Raw genomic sequence first — 15,147 nt, 5'->3', positions numbered from 1 at the left:
ACTTAACTTTATAGGGTATTCTGAAGAGTAAATGAATTACTATATCAAGTGCTGCATACAGTTTCTGGCATACCATAAATATGCAGTAAATGTGAGCCAAAATACAAAACAAACATAGGGTTAAAAAAGAACCCTTTATTTCTTGTTTCATTCATGAAAGAAAAATGGATGGTTTCTTTACCTATCAGAAGATCACTATGAAAGTGGGAGTTCAGTTCCATATTATTCAACCTTAGAAGGAACACGGGAGCCTCACAATACAGGTGCTGAGTACCTATTTGCTGACTGAATTTAATGGCTGCAGTCTGCCAGCAGGGAGTCCATGAAATGGATGAAAGTTTATCAAGAGGTTACTAAAACCAATTACCTGCCCTGCCATTAGAATCAATGAGTACAAAAGGTGAGAAATTCTAGAAATAAAAATACAACATGCTTTAACTTTATAAAACTATATTAATAAAATCACCAATAATCAAATTACTGCTTTGATAAGCATACTTTGTAGTACCTGTGATGAATATCTGTCATTGTTAACATCCCAAATTGGTTCACGTGTATATTTAAATATAAGGGAAAAAAAGTTGGATTTACTGAGCATAATTACTTCCCCTCTATAAATCCAGTTAGTACCTGTCACCATATGCACCTAGTCTTTTCCTCTTCCCACTTGTCCCTCAACTCCCTGGCCTAGACACCCTCAACTACAATCCAACAAGGATTTTACACTGCCTCCCCCAACCCCACACCAGGCACAGGTACTCACTTACCACAGCACAGATCTCTATCTGGTTCCTATACTCCTGTGCAAAAGCAGCTCCGCTTCTGTGGACAAAAAGCTATGGTAACTTGATTCATTGATTTACAGAACTGTACTAAACCCTCTCTGACTGGACATATTATGAGGCACCTATGTCATACCTTCAGAAGGCAGAAACAACCTACAAACTTTAAATACTTTTAATTTCATTTATCAAAACTCTTACTGCTAAGATTCTCACCTGCAACTGTACCAAAACATATGAAACAATCAGATGTATGGTCCTTCTATTTCATTTTACTAATCATTTTTACAATCATAAACTCTCTCATTCCTTTTCAAGTATGCATCCTGAATCTATTCCAAGGCTCTATCCATCCCAGTCTCTTATGAAATCAAAGTTTTCTGCCTGTACCCTTTTTCCTAGTTCAGTATCAGGATTACTGAGCAATGTTTCATCAATAAGTGAGATAAGATAAATATATACAACACAGCCCCTGCCCACAGGAGGTTCACAATTCAACTTTATTGTATTCTAATATTCCTTCATCTAAGCCTCAATTTGGCAATGTTTACAGAAGACTCCTGGACTGAATATCCAAAGTGCACGTAAAATCCAACATAACCTGAAATGACCCTTCTCATCCTGACCTGGCAAACTTTTAGTCATTCTTTATGTCTGAACTCAGTTATCAACCTCTCCATGAAAATACTGTCAGAACCCTACAAGCTGAAATAGTTTTCTTTCTTCTGGGTTTCTATAACACCTCACTCATAGCCTTTATAAATCAAATGCCACATTGTAATTTAATTAACTATATATTCATCATATTCCTTTGAGTCTAAGATGTGAGTGATCATAAGAAAAAAATCTGCTAATTAAACTGTGATGTGCTTATGATAGTAAGGTATACTACAATTTTAGAGATGTTAAGATGAAAAAAAAAAGTATGTCTTAGAAGCAAAGAAATGCGTTATGTCTCCCACAACAGATAACATTCTGTGAGAACAGCAAGCATGTCTCATCCATCTTCAGTTTCTCAACGTCTATCATTGTGCTTGATACAGAGTAGAGGAAAACAAGCAAACCTGATGTTTTTCCCTTATCCCTTACCATTTCTTTCATGTCACCATTCTATGCACTAAAGACGAGTTTGACAACTTGTTTTTTATATTTAAGCAACATTACTGCCATACTCTTTTTAGAGTCCACTGTGAATTTGTGACTAAATCACTGCTGCAACATTCTTTTTACTAGGCTCCTGGTTTATTACTTTCCCACACTTTTATGTATAAAGATATTCTAATATTAGCACCATAAATCTTGGCATTCAATTCCTCCCATCTACTAGATTCATGTTTTTCAAACTTATTATTATTTTGGCAGAATTTTGTCTTCAAACAAAATGTTAGGAAACAATCCAATAAGCACACAACCTCTCTAGCTGATGCAGGGGTGGCAGGCTGCTCACCCGGCGTTCCCCGAGCTACTCTGTTGAGACCACTAGGCCTCCACGGAGCAGAGAGACCACCACTCCACCTCTCCGCCCTCGAAGTCTCAAGTGTCCACTTTCCAAACCAATGTTCAAGGCCTGTTTCAAGTCCTATCTCCACCACAGAAAGTCTTCCTTCCTTGTTTACTGAAATCCACTTATCTCACTTCTCTGAGCTTTCACACTCATTTTTCATATCTCGAAACCTAGTACTTAAGTATAAATGCTCACATGCAACTGCGGCCGCCATGCCATTGTTCGATCTATGGAAGCCTTATCTTTCCAACATAAGCACCCTTTTAAGACAGGTTAGTACGCTCAGAGCCTAACACAGACTGAGCACACAGCATTTAGTTCTCACTACGCTGAAACAGAGCTGCTTTCCTGCCTGTAGATACCTCTCCCCATATCCTTGGCTGCATTTCACTGAAGCTTTCAGCTATTCCTTTAATACGACTCTCTTCTTTAACTCTCATATTGAACACTAGCTAACATCCATATCTAAAACTACTCATTCTCCCACTTTACTATTTCACATTCTTCTAGTCGGTGCCGCTAAGCAGAGATTTTAAGAGGTTACCAACTTCTATATGTAGTTTTCTTCATAACATTCAAAGCCTTTTTATACATATTATCTCCTCTGATCTTTGCAACTCTATAAGGTAAAGAGGGAAGGAATTAATACCACTAACTTATAAATGAAAAAAAAAAATGAAGATCTTATTATAACATGTTTGTTCAGGATGGAACAGGTACCACCTGTTGGGAGCAGCGCCCAAGCCTAACTGTAAGAGTTCTAATTCTTAGTTCTGTTTTATCATAAATTTTAAAATATCATTTTTTTTTCTGTTGCCTCAACATCCCCACCACAAGCAGGCTGTGAGCACCCTACCCAGGCAATCAGGCGCACTAGTATGATGAGAGTGGCTTCTACCAGGATTACCCTTTCCTAGCTTCCCCCATGACCTAGTAACATTTACACAACCAGTGAAATCCCCTCACACCGTTTCTTGCATACTCCACCCCAAGCCCCCAATAAAAGCTCTTGCCCATGAGTCCTCGCTCTATTCTCTGCTTCCCATCCATGTGATTGAGTCAGCTCCCTTGACACTCCCATGTGATCCTCTTGGTGACTGTCTCTCTAGGACGGGAGAGTATGATAAACTTTTTTCCTGTATCTCCTCTTGTGGCTGCACCCTGACTGACCAACACAAAACATCTGTGTGCTAGGAGGACTCTCAGCACACACATCTGCAGTAATAATAAACCTACTATTTGAACCGCACCTCTGACCAAGCACAGAGAGTTCCTACTCCTAGCTTTATTACCATTCCTAAGGAAAGGAGACCCTTCACTTCTCTGAATTATTGTTTTTCTATTCAAGAGTCTCAGGTCTCAATTTTTCTTTTAAAAACACCGAGATGCTAGATATTCTGAGCCAAAAAGACAGGTATACTGGATTTGCTTACTCTACAGGGTAAATGAACAAATTTGAGGCTGTGAGTACTTCTCAGAGTTTTAAGTCAATTAGGATCCTTGATTTTCCAACTGCTCTCCAATTCCTCTCAAGAAAAAGTAATCACATTTTCACACTGAAGTGACAGTATCAGAAACATGACCATGGTTAAACAGTTACTGACAAAATATCCTAACTACAAATTCAATGTTGGACACTGAAGTATATATATGTTTAAAACAAGAATACTTTGGTAATCATCAAATAAAAGTGCAAATGACCAGAAAAATACAACATAAGAGCATAGTAAATCTAACGAATGAAGAAAAATCTATTAATTTGTGACTGAAAGTACTGCATTTATTGTTTAATAGAATTCACCTTAACTATACTGCCTTTCTAATAAAGAAAGAAAAAGTAAAGGTGACACTTACCCTCACCAACCCCAATCCTAAATACTTAGTCAACTATGTGAGTTTAACTGACAGAGCACTCTCACCATATGCAGGATAGAAGTACCCAGAATGGAACCATGTACTCAAATACTCATGGAATCTTAAATTTAGAATTAAATGAAGACTCGTACTTCAGCTAATCAAACTTTCTATACAGTACAAAAAAATTCTTCTACATTCTATAATGTCTTTGATAGATGGACATCCAATGATAGGAAGATCAGTACTTCATGAACCAAACCATTCTATTATTGTATAGCTTTGGTCCAAATACATATTCCACTATTTCCCCAGGGAAAAACAAAACAGAGCTGTTTCAATTTCAAAAAACTCAGCCCTTCATATATCCAAAGACAGCTGTCACACTTTCTCTTTTAACAATAAAAATGACCACTCTTTGATTATTGCTGGTATGAAATGTTTTCCACACTTTTCATCCAAGGAACCTCTTGATACTTTGCCTGTTTGTCAATGTCCCATTTAAAATATGCCACCTAGTACCGTACACAATATTGAAGAAATGGTCTAACAAGCAGAAGGAGCTTTATTCTACTCTCAGTTCATATTAACTACAATAAATCCCAAATTACTTTCACAAGTCCTACTGCCAAGCTAGGTTTTTCATCTTGTAGGTACACACTCCCTCAATAGAGGATCTCACCTGTTGTATTTACCTTGCTAATTCTGGCCAAGCATTCTAGCCTATTAAGACCACTCAGAATCTCAATTCTATTTCCCATCACAATTATTAGCAATGTCTCCTAGCTTTGTCTCATCTTTGAATTCAGTAAATATGCCACCCTTCAGCTAGGTATTTGAAAAAACATGTTAAACAGGGCTATATCAAGGATAGAATCCAATGCCATAATACCAAATGCCTCTACTGAGGTGGACAATCAACATTTTTCATATAATTGATCAAGTATGAGCCTTTAGAGAAATCACAACTATCAATAGTGAACTCAAGATACATTCTGTTGACGTTATTTCCTTTGTACACTCATCTGGAAACCCTAGAGAATGAACAGATGAACCTCATTTAAAGCCAACCGCTAGGCAATTCATTCAAGGGATTCTGTTAAAGATGGCTATCTAACTCATTTACCTGCAGTTTAGAATGTTTTTAAAAAGTGAAGTGCTTACTCATGCTCGATTTTTCCATGATACATAATTTTTAAGTTAACTGATACTGGCCTAAAAAGTTCCTTCTGACCCATAAGTTAGCTTTCATTTGGGTCGCCGTAACTTCGAAAAGCAACAAAAGGCCCCTTATCTCCTCACTTACCTTGAACAAACATCTGAGTTACAGCTCTAGTCATTTCAACTATAACTGCATTTTCCTTGCTGGTTAAAGCAGCAAAATGGACAAGCTCTGCCTTTTCTGCTTTCTCCATACACACCATTTTGCTCAAGCAGTGAGCATCTCTTGCTTTGACTTAAAGCCTTATTTAACAAGCTGTTTAAAATAATTTTAAAAGCCTGATTTTATTATGTTTTCCTGACATTATTCTTAAAATGTCAAGCTGCTTTTTGTTTTTATTCTTAATCCTATGCACTTCCTTCTATCTTCCACATTCAGTATTTTAAAATCTGAGCTTAACACACAGGTCTCCATGCAGCCATACTAGTTTCTATCCACCACATCTTTTCCCACATTTGCTAATAATTGTCTGTTAGTGTCATAGAATGTTAGGGATGTAAGAAACCTTAACTGCATAGTCAGTATCTCAATTTTCAAAAGTGCGTTCCCTTCACAGGATTTTAGTATGCATCAGACACAAAAGGGTAAAAAACAGCCTTCATTTGTGGACTTATCCTTTCACCTTATGGCACATGAACAAAACCTCAGAATCAGAGATGACTTAAAATCATGACTCTACCAGTTACTGGAGGGCAGAACTGCTCATAGAAATTAGAGCTCAGTGAGGCTATCTGTAATGTCAATACAATAATACCAATCTTACAAGGATATTGTGGGTTTTAATGAGTTAATATAAATACCTAGCTCAACATTTAACAAACACTAGGTAAACAATAAATGTTTGGTTTTTTTCTCTCCACAGGCTTCATTTAAAAAATCCATTTCTAACTATAGTTTAGGAAAAGATACATCTCAACAGCCTAAGGATTTGCTTACCTACACATAGAATGTACTGATCTCTTTAGTTCTGAATGTGCTCTTTCAAGAAAGAACCAAATAGTACCACTTAAGTTCCGCCATTAAATTCAGTAACAAGGATACCTGGAGAATATTCAACATACTAAGGCTGAATATCCAGTGGAAAAAACCAGACAGTCTTATTTGGGAGAAGACCAACTCAAGTGGATACTCTCCCTCTCTGGCCCCTAAACTAAACCTCAACTACATTTACTTACTTACTAGCAAAAAATTTGGATGACAAAGCCATAAATACAGCACAAAGACAACTGGAGCAGAAGTCAAGTTCTAGCCTGCATTTTGCCACAAAGTACCAGAAAGTCATTCGACCTTTCTGGGTTTCAGTTTCTTCATTTCTAAAGCACTCCTAAGGAGTGAGGGAGGAGGAAAGATGGTCAATCATCTTTCAGTTACCTAGTTAACTACAATTTCATTAAGCCTTTATCTTACCACACTTGTATAAGCAATTTGTGGTTCAACAGGTTTCCTTTGCCACAATTTCCTCATTGACTAGGTGGCAAAATGACAAGTATTATCAACATTCAACCTCAATTCATACCTAGATCAGAAGAATACAGAAAAGCCCACATATACATATGGGCTGGCACCTGGCCAGGCTCCCCCTTTCACTGTCAATCTTCACTATGTCATCCCTACAGTACTTCATGTAGCACTGAAGAACCTCTGACCCATATTTCTGCTTTCACAAAATAGTAAAAATATAAAATTCCTTTATAAATAGACATCAGCAGCAATATCAAAAGGCTACAACTGGTGAGCAATAATCTCAAAGATCCTTTCAAATTAAAATTCTATAATTTCGTACATCTGCTTTTTCTGCAAAATCTATGTATAGCGACTTTTCCCTATCTTCCTTCTTTACCAAGCTTCCTATTTTTTTCAACTTGCTTTTATCCCTGCTCCAATAATCCTTAAGTATAACTTGTTACATATTCCCTGGTTCAAATTTTAAAAGCAGATGATTAAAATTGTTTTCCTTTGCTCTTCTATCCTGAAATCCCTCTCAAAGATGCCCTTTTAAAAAATTAATGTGGCTCTACATTGAGTACTTTTTTATCTTCCATGAAAATCTTAAAAATAGGCAATGATACTGTTGTCATCATCAACAAATCTTAAAGGTCATGCTATATATCATCTAACAGGTCAAACCAACTTGGTAATTCAGAACCACTTGTACAGGGTACGATGTAAGTTCCTTAAAACAAATTTCAATCAATAATGAACAGAATTAGAAGATTTTAGAGAAATAAAATTAAAGTAAACCTGGCTTCTCTGAAAAATGAAATAACAACCAAACACAGGAGGATATGTATATGTATACAGATGTCTGTGCAAACATATATACGTGTGTGTGTGTATATTTGTGTGTATGTTTGTATAACATGTGTATATATAAAGATACCTAGAAGGGAAATTCAAATTAATTAACTTTAAGTTTCATCTCTTTAAAGAATTTAGAACATGGAGGAACAATTGGTATCTGAATCTCTAATTAGAATATACACAGCAAAAGAAAACCGTATTTGTATTAAACTTCGAGTCAATTTTCTAATTTTAATAGCTCTAGAAAAAAATGAGGTGCAAGAGGTTGATTCTACTGGATTAAGTTAGGTTTTTAAATACGTCAATTATTTTCTTTGGTCTCCAATGTCAGCAACAATGAAAAACTGGCCCTCCCATTTCTGGTTCTGCTACAACCACAGATTTTACATATTAAACTCCAAAGAAGTAGAGAAAATTAAGAGTCAAGTTCTTGAAGGGCCAGCAACCTCTTATCCTCAAGTCTGAACTTCTTTTGTGTGAGAATTAGAATAAAAATGTTAATTGCCACTAAAATTGAAAAAGAAATATCCATCCATCCATCCATTAAGCAAAAGCATGATCTGTTACTCTACGTGATGATTAGCACCAAAAATCAATGAAGGTAATTAGAGATTTTGATACCAATGGTTCCTACATGTTCTCGATTCTTTAAAGAGATGAAATTCTAAAGCTCATTTTATTTAGGGCTTTTTGACCACCACAGTACATAGTGAAAACACACAGCTTTTGCACAAAGCATCTTCCACTTTCCTCACTTAATTAAACCAAAGATAATTGGTTATCTTTGCTCTTATAACAAGAATTTCTGCTTTTCCTTTTGCCAAAGTCAAACTCAGAATCCCAACAAGGAAACAAACAATAGTAAGTAGGGGGTAAATGTATTTGTAGTTCCTACTACAAGTCTAACTATCTAAATGCTAGATGCTCACTCAGCCTGGAACTCAGGATTTCAAGCTGAGACCGAACCACGAAAACATAGTATTCTAAATACATTATCAAGGAAAGATGTTTCCCATAGGTTGTCACTAACACTCTCATTTCATAAAGTCAAGTACGAAGTTCTCCAGCTTCAAGAACTGGTTTTAATCGATTTGCCTCGTACGATATTTTTTTTCTTTTTCTGCCTTTCTCATACAGACCCTTCCCTACCTCCTGAAGAGTAACACGAGCATGGACAGGGGAATAATTTTATTCCTTGTTCTTGAGCAAGCCACTACATTCTGTAAAAGCTGACTACTGATAACTTTTTCGAGCTCTGGTAATAGCTGTCATGAATATTTAGAGCAAAATTTTCCCCATAAATTAAACGATACCATTCTTCTGGGGCGGGGTACCTAAAACAATCAAATAGTACTAAAAAGTGAATGGGGACACAAAGTATAAGATCTGAACTCCCAGGCCTCCTTTATAAAAGGGATATATAGTCATTTGTTCCTTCTCTCCCTTCTAGAGACAGTAAAGTACCTCATGCCCTACTCTTAAGGTCTTAAAAGCTCGAAACCAAAAGAAATTAATGAAAACAGAGCTACTTCATTAGCCTAATTAAAACTACTCCAGGCTATTGCTCGCAATTCCAAGTTGCTGCCTTCTCCATCATCTTCTACACCTTAATTCAGCAAACATTTGTCAAGCCCCTACTATGCAAAAATCTGCAAACCAGGCCCAGATCAACTGCAATGACTTGTAGAAATCAGGGTGCATTTCTCGTCTTTGTAACATGGCTACTTAAAATTGTTGAGCATATCTATTAGAACACAGACTCTTCAACATAAACAAAATTTAAAATCTTTGGTTTCAGAAGAAAAAAATCCAATTATGTGCCCCCCACAACATGTAAACTCTTTAAATTAAAATAAATAAATAAATAAATAAAATTAGCCCTGAAAATGAAAGACTAAACACACCTATTGGAAGTGCTCAGCACATGGCGAGTCAATATGTTTGTGGAATGAAAACTGTAAGCTGTATTTGCCATCAAAATCCATTCTCTGAGGCACACATGAACTAGCTCGACATCCATCTGCTTCCACATTTTTCCTACGGTTCATTGCTGATGACTAGAAACTTGGTTCTGAAATTTCAGTGAGATTTAAAATCACCTGGAAAGTTGATTTGAAAGGCAAATTCCTTCACCACATCCCCTCAAAATCAGTTTCAGAAGCTGGATCCTGTATTTGTAATAATGCATCATTCAAGTGAATCTGAGTCAGGCGATCAGATCGGACTCTCAGTAACACTGGCTTAGTTAGTCCCACAATGGGCAAGAGGAAAACTCTACAGTGTAACTTATATTAATTAGAGAACAGAACTGACCATATCTAACATAAATTATATATTATTCAATTCTCTTAGTCATAATTCACTAATACTTTATAGACAAGACAAAATAGAAGTGGAATAACTTTGCTTTGACAATGCAAACTTTCTACCCACCAAAAACAGACATTTTTCTGAAATATTTATTGTCAATGTATAGAAAAAAAGTAGGACCAAAGCAAGCTAAGGATTGTAATCCAGAGAAACATTTACATAGCTGTGTTGTAATAGTTTTAAGGGAAAAAGTACCGCACACAAAATACTCTGACTACCCTACTGGTAACACAGGAGCCACTAGCCACATGGGGCTATTTAAACTAAAAGTAAATAAAATTTAAAATCAGTCCCTCAGTTGCACTAGACACATTTTAAGCGCTCAATAGCCACGCATGGCTAGTGGCTAATATATTGGATAAAACAGATATAGAACATTTCTATCATCACAGAAAATTCCATTGGATAGCTCTGGATTAGAGGTAATGAGTATCTAAACAAAACATGTAACCTCTGTTTTCTTGAAGAGAACTCTATCCAGCAATTTCCAAATTTAAATATATACATCTACTTTTGGTATTAACTATAAAACAAGAACCCTAGCTTAATTTTTCTGAAATTTATTTTAAGAAAGTCATTCAAGTGATATGCTTATTCATTTCAGATTACCAAAATACAAATATTTAATCAAAGAGGTCTGAAAGTATCAAAGGCACTAAAACCACAACTAGGCTTTCACCAAATTAGAATTAATGAATGAAGTGTTTAATTATTAGAAAACAAAAGATATTAGGTAAAATAAGACAGGTCCAGAAAGATTAAAATACTCAAGACTAGTTTTCCAATTACTTCAGAAGTATAATTTATGTGCGTAACAAATAACTGCTTTATAACTGGTCTAATTAGTGACATTTCACTAAGTTCATTTTTAATTGCTTTCCACCAACTTCACACTAAAAACACCTATAAATAACGATGATTTACTTAAATACAATTTTATAAGTGAAGAACTATTAACTCAAAAGCTTGAGCAAATCCCAGGTTTAGCAGAAAAGGAGACAAAAGTTAAACAATTTGCAACTTAAAATTATCTCAACTGCATCGATATCTAGTTTAGAACAATGCTGTATTATAAAATGCAAAAGCATGGAAAAGATGCTGAAGTATGAGAAGTAACTCCCAATTTAAGAAAAAGTTAGTCTTATTACAAAATAGAATTGAAACTTCAACAGACTCACAACTGTATACTAATTCAGAGTTAGAACTACTTTCCCTTAAGGAATATATAAACATCATTTTGACTAGAGTTTTTTGAAAAGAGCTCAAGTGTACTCCAATACGATGTCTAAAGTACAGAAGACAATTATGATTCTAATCAGGATGTTTTGCTCTATGGAAGAATTTTATTAAGTTGTCTAACAAATTTAACACATAAAACCTAATACAAAATGTACAAATGTGAACAGATTACATACATTGTTGAGTTATAACAGTATGATATTCCCGTGTATTTTAGATTCCTTCGTTCTGTTTACTTCAAAGGTCTACATCAAACATAACGATTAGCAAAGAAAAACAATAACTGATTATTAAAAATGACATAAATGGATCTTAAAGATTGTAGTAACTTACCTGCAACACTAGTGATTGTAACTGGAACTCCTTGCACTTGAACACCTGCAGCACCCAGGTTGGCAACGCTCACTGTCTGAAGGTTAGGCACGGATGCAAGCTGGGCAGTATTCAAAGTTATTGGGGCACCAGCAACAGCCACAGGAGCAATCTGAGCAAGAGTTGTGCCGCCACTTGAAGACACTGGGGTGATGGTTAATTGTTGGGATAACCCAGCATTCTGAACTTGCAAATTGGAAAGACTCTGAATATTCTGAACCTGTACAGTTTGCCAACTGATTTGCCCTGAAGGGGTTAAAGTTGGAGCCCTGATAAGCACCTGAGTCGGATTTACTGCTTGAAGTTGAACATTCTGCAAAGGCTGTTGCTGGATGGTCTGAATTGTCTGCCCTGGCTGGAGTTGAAATGACTGTGGTGGAATAGCCTGAATAATCTGTTGCTGAGGCTGTTGGATTTGGATCTGTTGTAAGATAGGCTGGCCTACAATTTGCACCTGCTGGAGAGAATTTGATTGATCCTGTGTATTCTGTATTCCATTAGACTGAAGCTGACTGGAGCTCTGGGCTTCAGACTCAGCAGCAGCAGGTGTTTGAGATTCTTCAACAGTGCGTTCAGAATTACTGGCTGATGTGCTTGCATACTGGCCTGTATCTGCTGAGCTCACCAATGTGTCACTGCTCGTCAGAGATGTTGAAGCAGTGGTTGTGCAGGTAGTGGAGGAGGAGGGAGATTCCGGCATAGTACTGGCAGAAGCAGTGGTGGTGGTGGGTGTGGAAACTAACTGACTCCCATTGGAAGTCCCACTATCAGTAGTAGTAGCAGGTTGGCCAACCTGTCCAGTCCCTCCTCCTGCAGCCACATTGTTTATCACTGGCAAAGCCAAAGTCACTCCTCCAATGTTAATTGGTAGGGTCGTTACAACTTGAGCCTGAGTACCAGGAAGGGTCTGTAATTGCAGTGGTATTGAAACACCAGGTCTGATCTGAACTGGAACTGTCTGATTTGCCAAGTTTTGAGCAAGAATATTCCCAGAAGCTGTCCTGTTAGCAGCTGTGAGTATAGCTTGATTATTACCTGCAGAAATGAGCTGAATTTGACCCTGCAAATCCTGTAGAGATGAACTACTGGCTGGGTTGATTTGAATTTGCTGGCCTTCCACTGTCTGAAGTTGTGGTATCACTTGGTACTGTACACTACCGCTTGGATTTTGAACTTGTATGACTTGAAACTGGCCGGGGGTGGAAGAATTACCTGATTTAGTTTTTGTAGGAGATGCGCTCCCGTTATTACTGCTGGAAGAACTAGATGAACTAGAAGCTGGTTGAGAAACGTTATTTTCTTTTGAAGCAGGAGGAGTGGAGGCAACAAGTTGCCAAGCGTTCCCAGCAAGTTGTGTGGTTACCAGTTCTAGCTGTTGTGGTTGATTTTGAAGTTGCACCAATCCTTGGCTTGGATCTATAATAATTTGTTGTTGTCCAGTTGCTTGATTTTCACCAGGAGTCCCTATTTTGCTGCAAGTAGCTGCCAGTAAAGCCAGAGGAGAGGGCTGAGAGTCCTACCCCAAACGGGATGGTAAAGGAGAGGGGGAAAAAAAAGTGGGCGGATTTAGTGGCGGCCAGTAGTTGGGAGGGGCTTATTTATTTACTTTGACAGCTCTACATTTCAGAACTTACTGAGGAAGTGGTAGAAATCAAAAAGAAATACTAACAAAAACAGTAAGATAGAGGAATAAGGAAGTAGATCCTGTAACATAAAGTTTAAATAAAAGGAAATTTCTAAAAAACTTTCTGTTATTTTTTCTAAACTCAAGATGCCCTTGAGAAAACTATACACCGTTTTCGTATAGTCTGAGTCACAGATGTAATTCTAAACAACGTTACCCTCAAACATGTGAAACCTTTATGAATTTACAATTAAACTTCCTCAGAAAGATGGTTTGAGTGGATAAACATTTTTATTCTGTTCTTCACTTCTGGGTATTTAAAGGGCATAACTCCCTCTCTCCCCTTACGTTTTGTGATTAATTTTTTTATATGTTTGCTTTTACCTGGGAGCCTGAGGTTTTGGGTTTTTTATTGTTATTCTCTGGCTCAGAGGTTTTCCCTCCTTCTGTAGCCATCGCCGCTGCCGCCGCCTCCTCCTCCTCCTCCTTCTTCTGATCTGCAACAAACCCCCCCCACACACACACACGACAACAGGTTATTAGGATTATTATTCGTCTTCCCCCTCTTCGCTTCTCCCCCTCCCCCCGAACATTAATCTCCATAAACCCGCGATCCACGCACACCGGCAGGGGGTGGGGGAGAAGGAGGGAAGGGAGGAGGGGGATATCACAAAACGTGGTTTGAAACCCGACCCATCGGCTCCAGAGCAACACCCAGAAGGAGGTTGTTCTCTCTCAGACATTAAGACAAAACACAACCCTCTTTCCCTCCCCCTGATTCCCTCCCGCCCTCTCCTCCTCCCCTTAAAGCATCTCAGCGGCCCCGGGGGAGGGGGGAGAACCGAGCAGGGTCTGGGGAGGGAGGGAGGGAGGGAGGCGGTGAAGGAGACTGAGGGGGGTGGAGAATACGTACCGCTCATCCCGCATTAACAGGACAAACCCTCAGACGGAGACACTGGGATAGAGGTGGGTGGGGGTGGGGGCGAGGCGGGAGGAGAGGCCGGTCCCGCCCGCCCGCGGTGGCTCGGAGGAGGCTGTAGCTGGCACAGGCTCTGCCTCTTTTTCCGCGAATGGCCGCCGCTGGGCTGTGGCGTAGCAGCTCCTCTCTCCGCCCGAGCCCGGCTGACTCGCCCTTGATTGACAGCGGCGGCGCGCGGCGCGGGCGGTGGCGCGGGCCGGGGGCGGGGCCAGGGCGGTGCGAGCCCGGCTGACTCCCCACCCCCCTCGGCCTCTCTCCGCCGGAGCTGCCGACTCTCCACCCCTTCCCCCAGCGGATTGGCCGCCGACCTGCCGGGGGCCGGGGCGCTGGGGCCGCCTCCTCTCCACCCCCTTTCTCGGGGTTATTCTTTCCGCAGCTTTTCTTTTCCTCTCTCGGCTCCTCTGGCGCTCTTTCTCTCGACGTTCTAGTTCAGGCGCGCTGCCAGTAGGCTCTTCATACAGCCAAACTTGTTGTCTCAGGATATCCCGCCCCCTACTCATTCCCCAGCGCCCTCCCCTCAAAAACCCGCTCCAGCATCCCTCGGAATTGCCACTAAAGAAAAAAGTAGGGCTAGCGCTCAGGAGAAGCGAGAAGGGCGGACAAGGGTGCGCACGGGCCACCGACGGCTCGGCGCGCCGGGTGAACTGCCCGCTGCCCCCGCGCAGGGAGCATGCCTTTCCTGAGGCGCATCCGGACCCGGGCGCCCTTTTTCCCTGGCTTGGTCCTCATTGGCTGAGCCCCTGGTGACGCGCGCTGAGTGGTAGGAGCGAGGGGGCGGGGCACTGCCGCAAAGGCTGTCGGCCCTTGTAGTTTCCCGTGGCCGCAGCGGCCCCACCGCGGCACCGCCTTCCCTCCCGCCCCCGACCGAGGCCGTGCTGCCAAGCGGAAAGCTGCCCGAGG

At 39.6% G+C, this 15,147-nt stretch overlaps 1 protein-coding gene across 4 annotated transcripts in view; it reads right to left on the bottom strand.

The window, feature by feature from the left end:
• Window positions 1-14,401, bottom strand: part of SP4 (Sp4 transcription factor) — a 56,482-nt gene extending 42,081 nt beyond the window's left edge. For 2 of the 4 annotated variants that reach the window (XM_016159580.2, XM_016159581.2), the window contains exons 1-3: window positions 14,182-14,352; window positions 13,653-13,765; window positions 11,606-13,160 (exon numbers count right to left, since the gene is read on the bottom strand). In XM_016159580.2, the coding sequence (XP_016015066.1) occupies window positions 11,606-13,160; window positions 13,653-13,765; window positions 14,182-14,188 (1,675 nt within the window). In that variant the 5' untranslated portion in view covers window positions 14,189-14,352. Of the gene's footprint in view, window positions 1-11,605; window positions 13,161-13,652; window positions 13,766-14,181 lie in introns of all 4 variants that reach the window. The other 2 variants (XM_016159578.2, XM_016159579.2) reach the window with 2 other exon arrangements.
• Window positions 14,402-15,147: the final 746 nt, after the last annotated feature.

The sequence above is a fragment of the Rousettus aegyptiacus genome, unplaced genomic scaffold (assembly GCF_014176215.1).
Source record: "Rousettus aegyptiacus isolate mRouAeg1 unplaced genomic scaffold, mRouAeg1.p scaffold_m13_p_13, whole genome shotgun sequence".
Classification (NCBI taxonomy): Eukaryota; Metazoa; Chordata; class Mammalia; order Chiroptera; family Pteropodidae; genus Rousettus; species Rousettus aegyptiacus.
The sequence above is the reverse complement of the archived record's forward strand: the minus strand, read 5'-3'. Positions and strand labels throughout refer to the sequence as shown.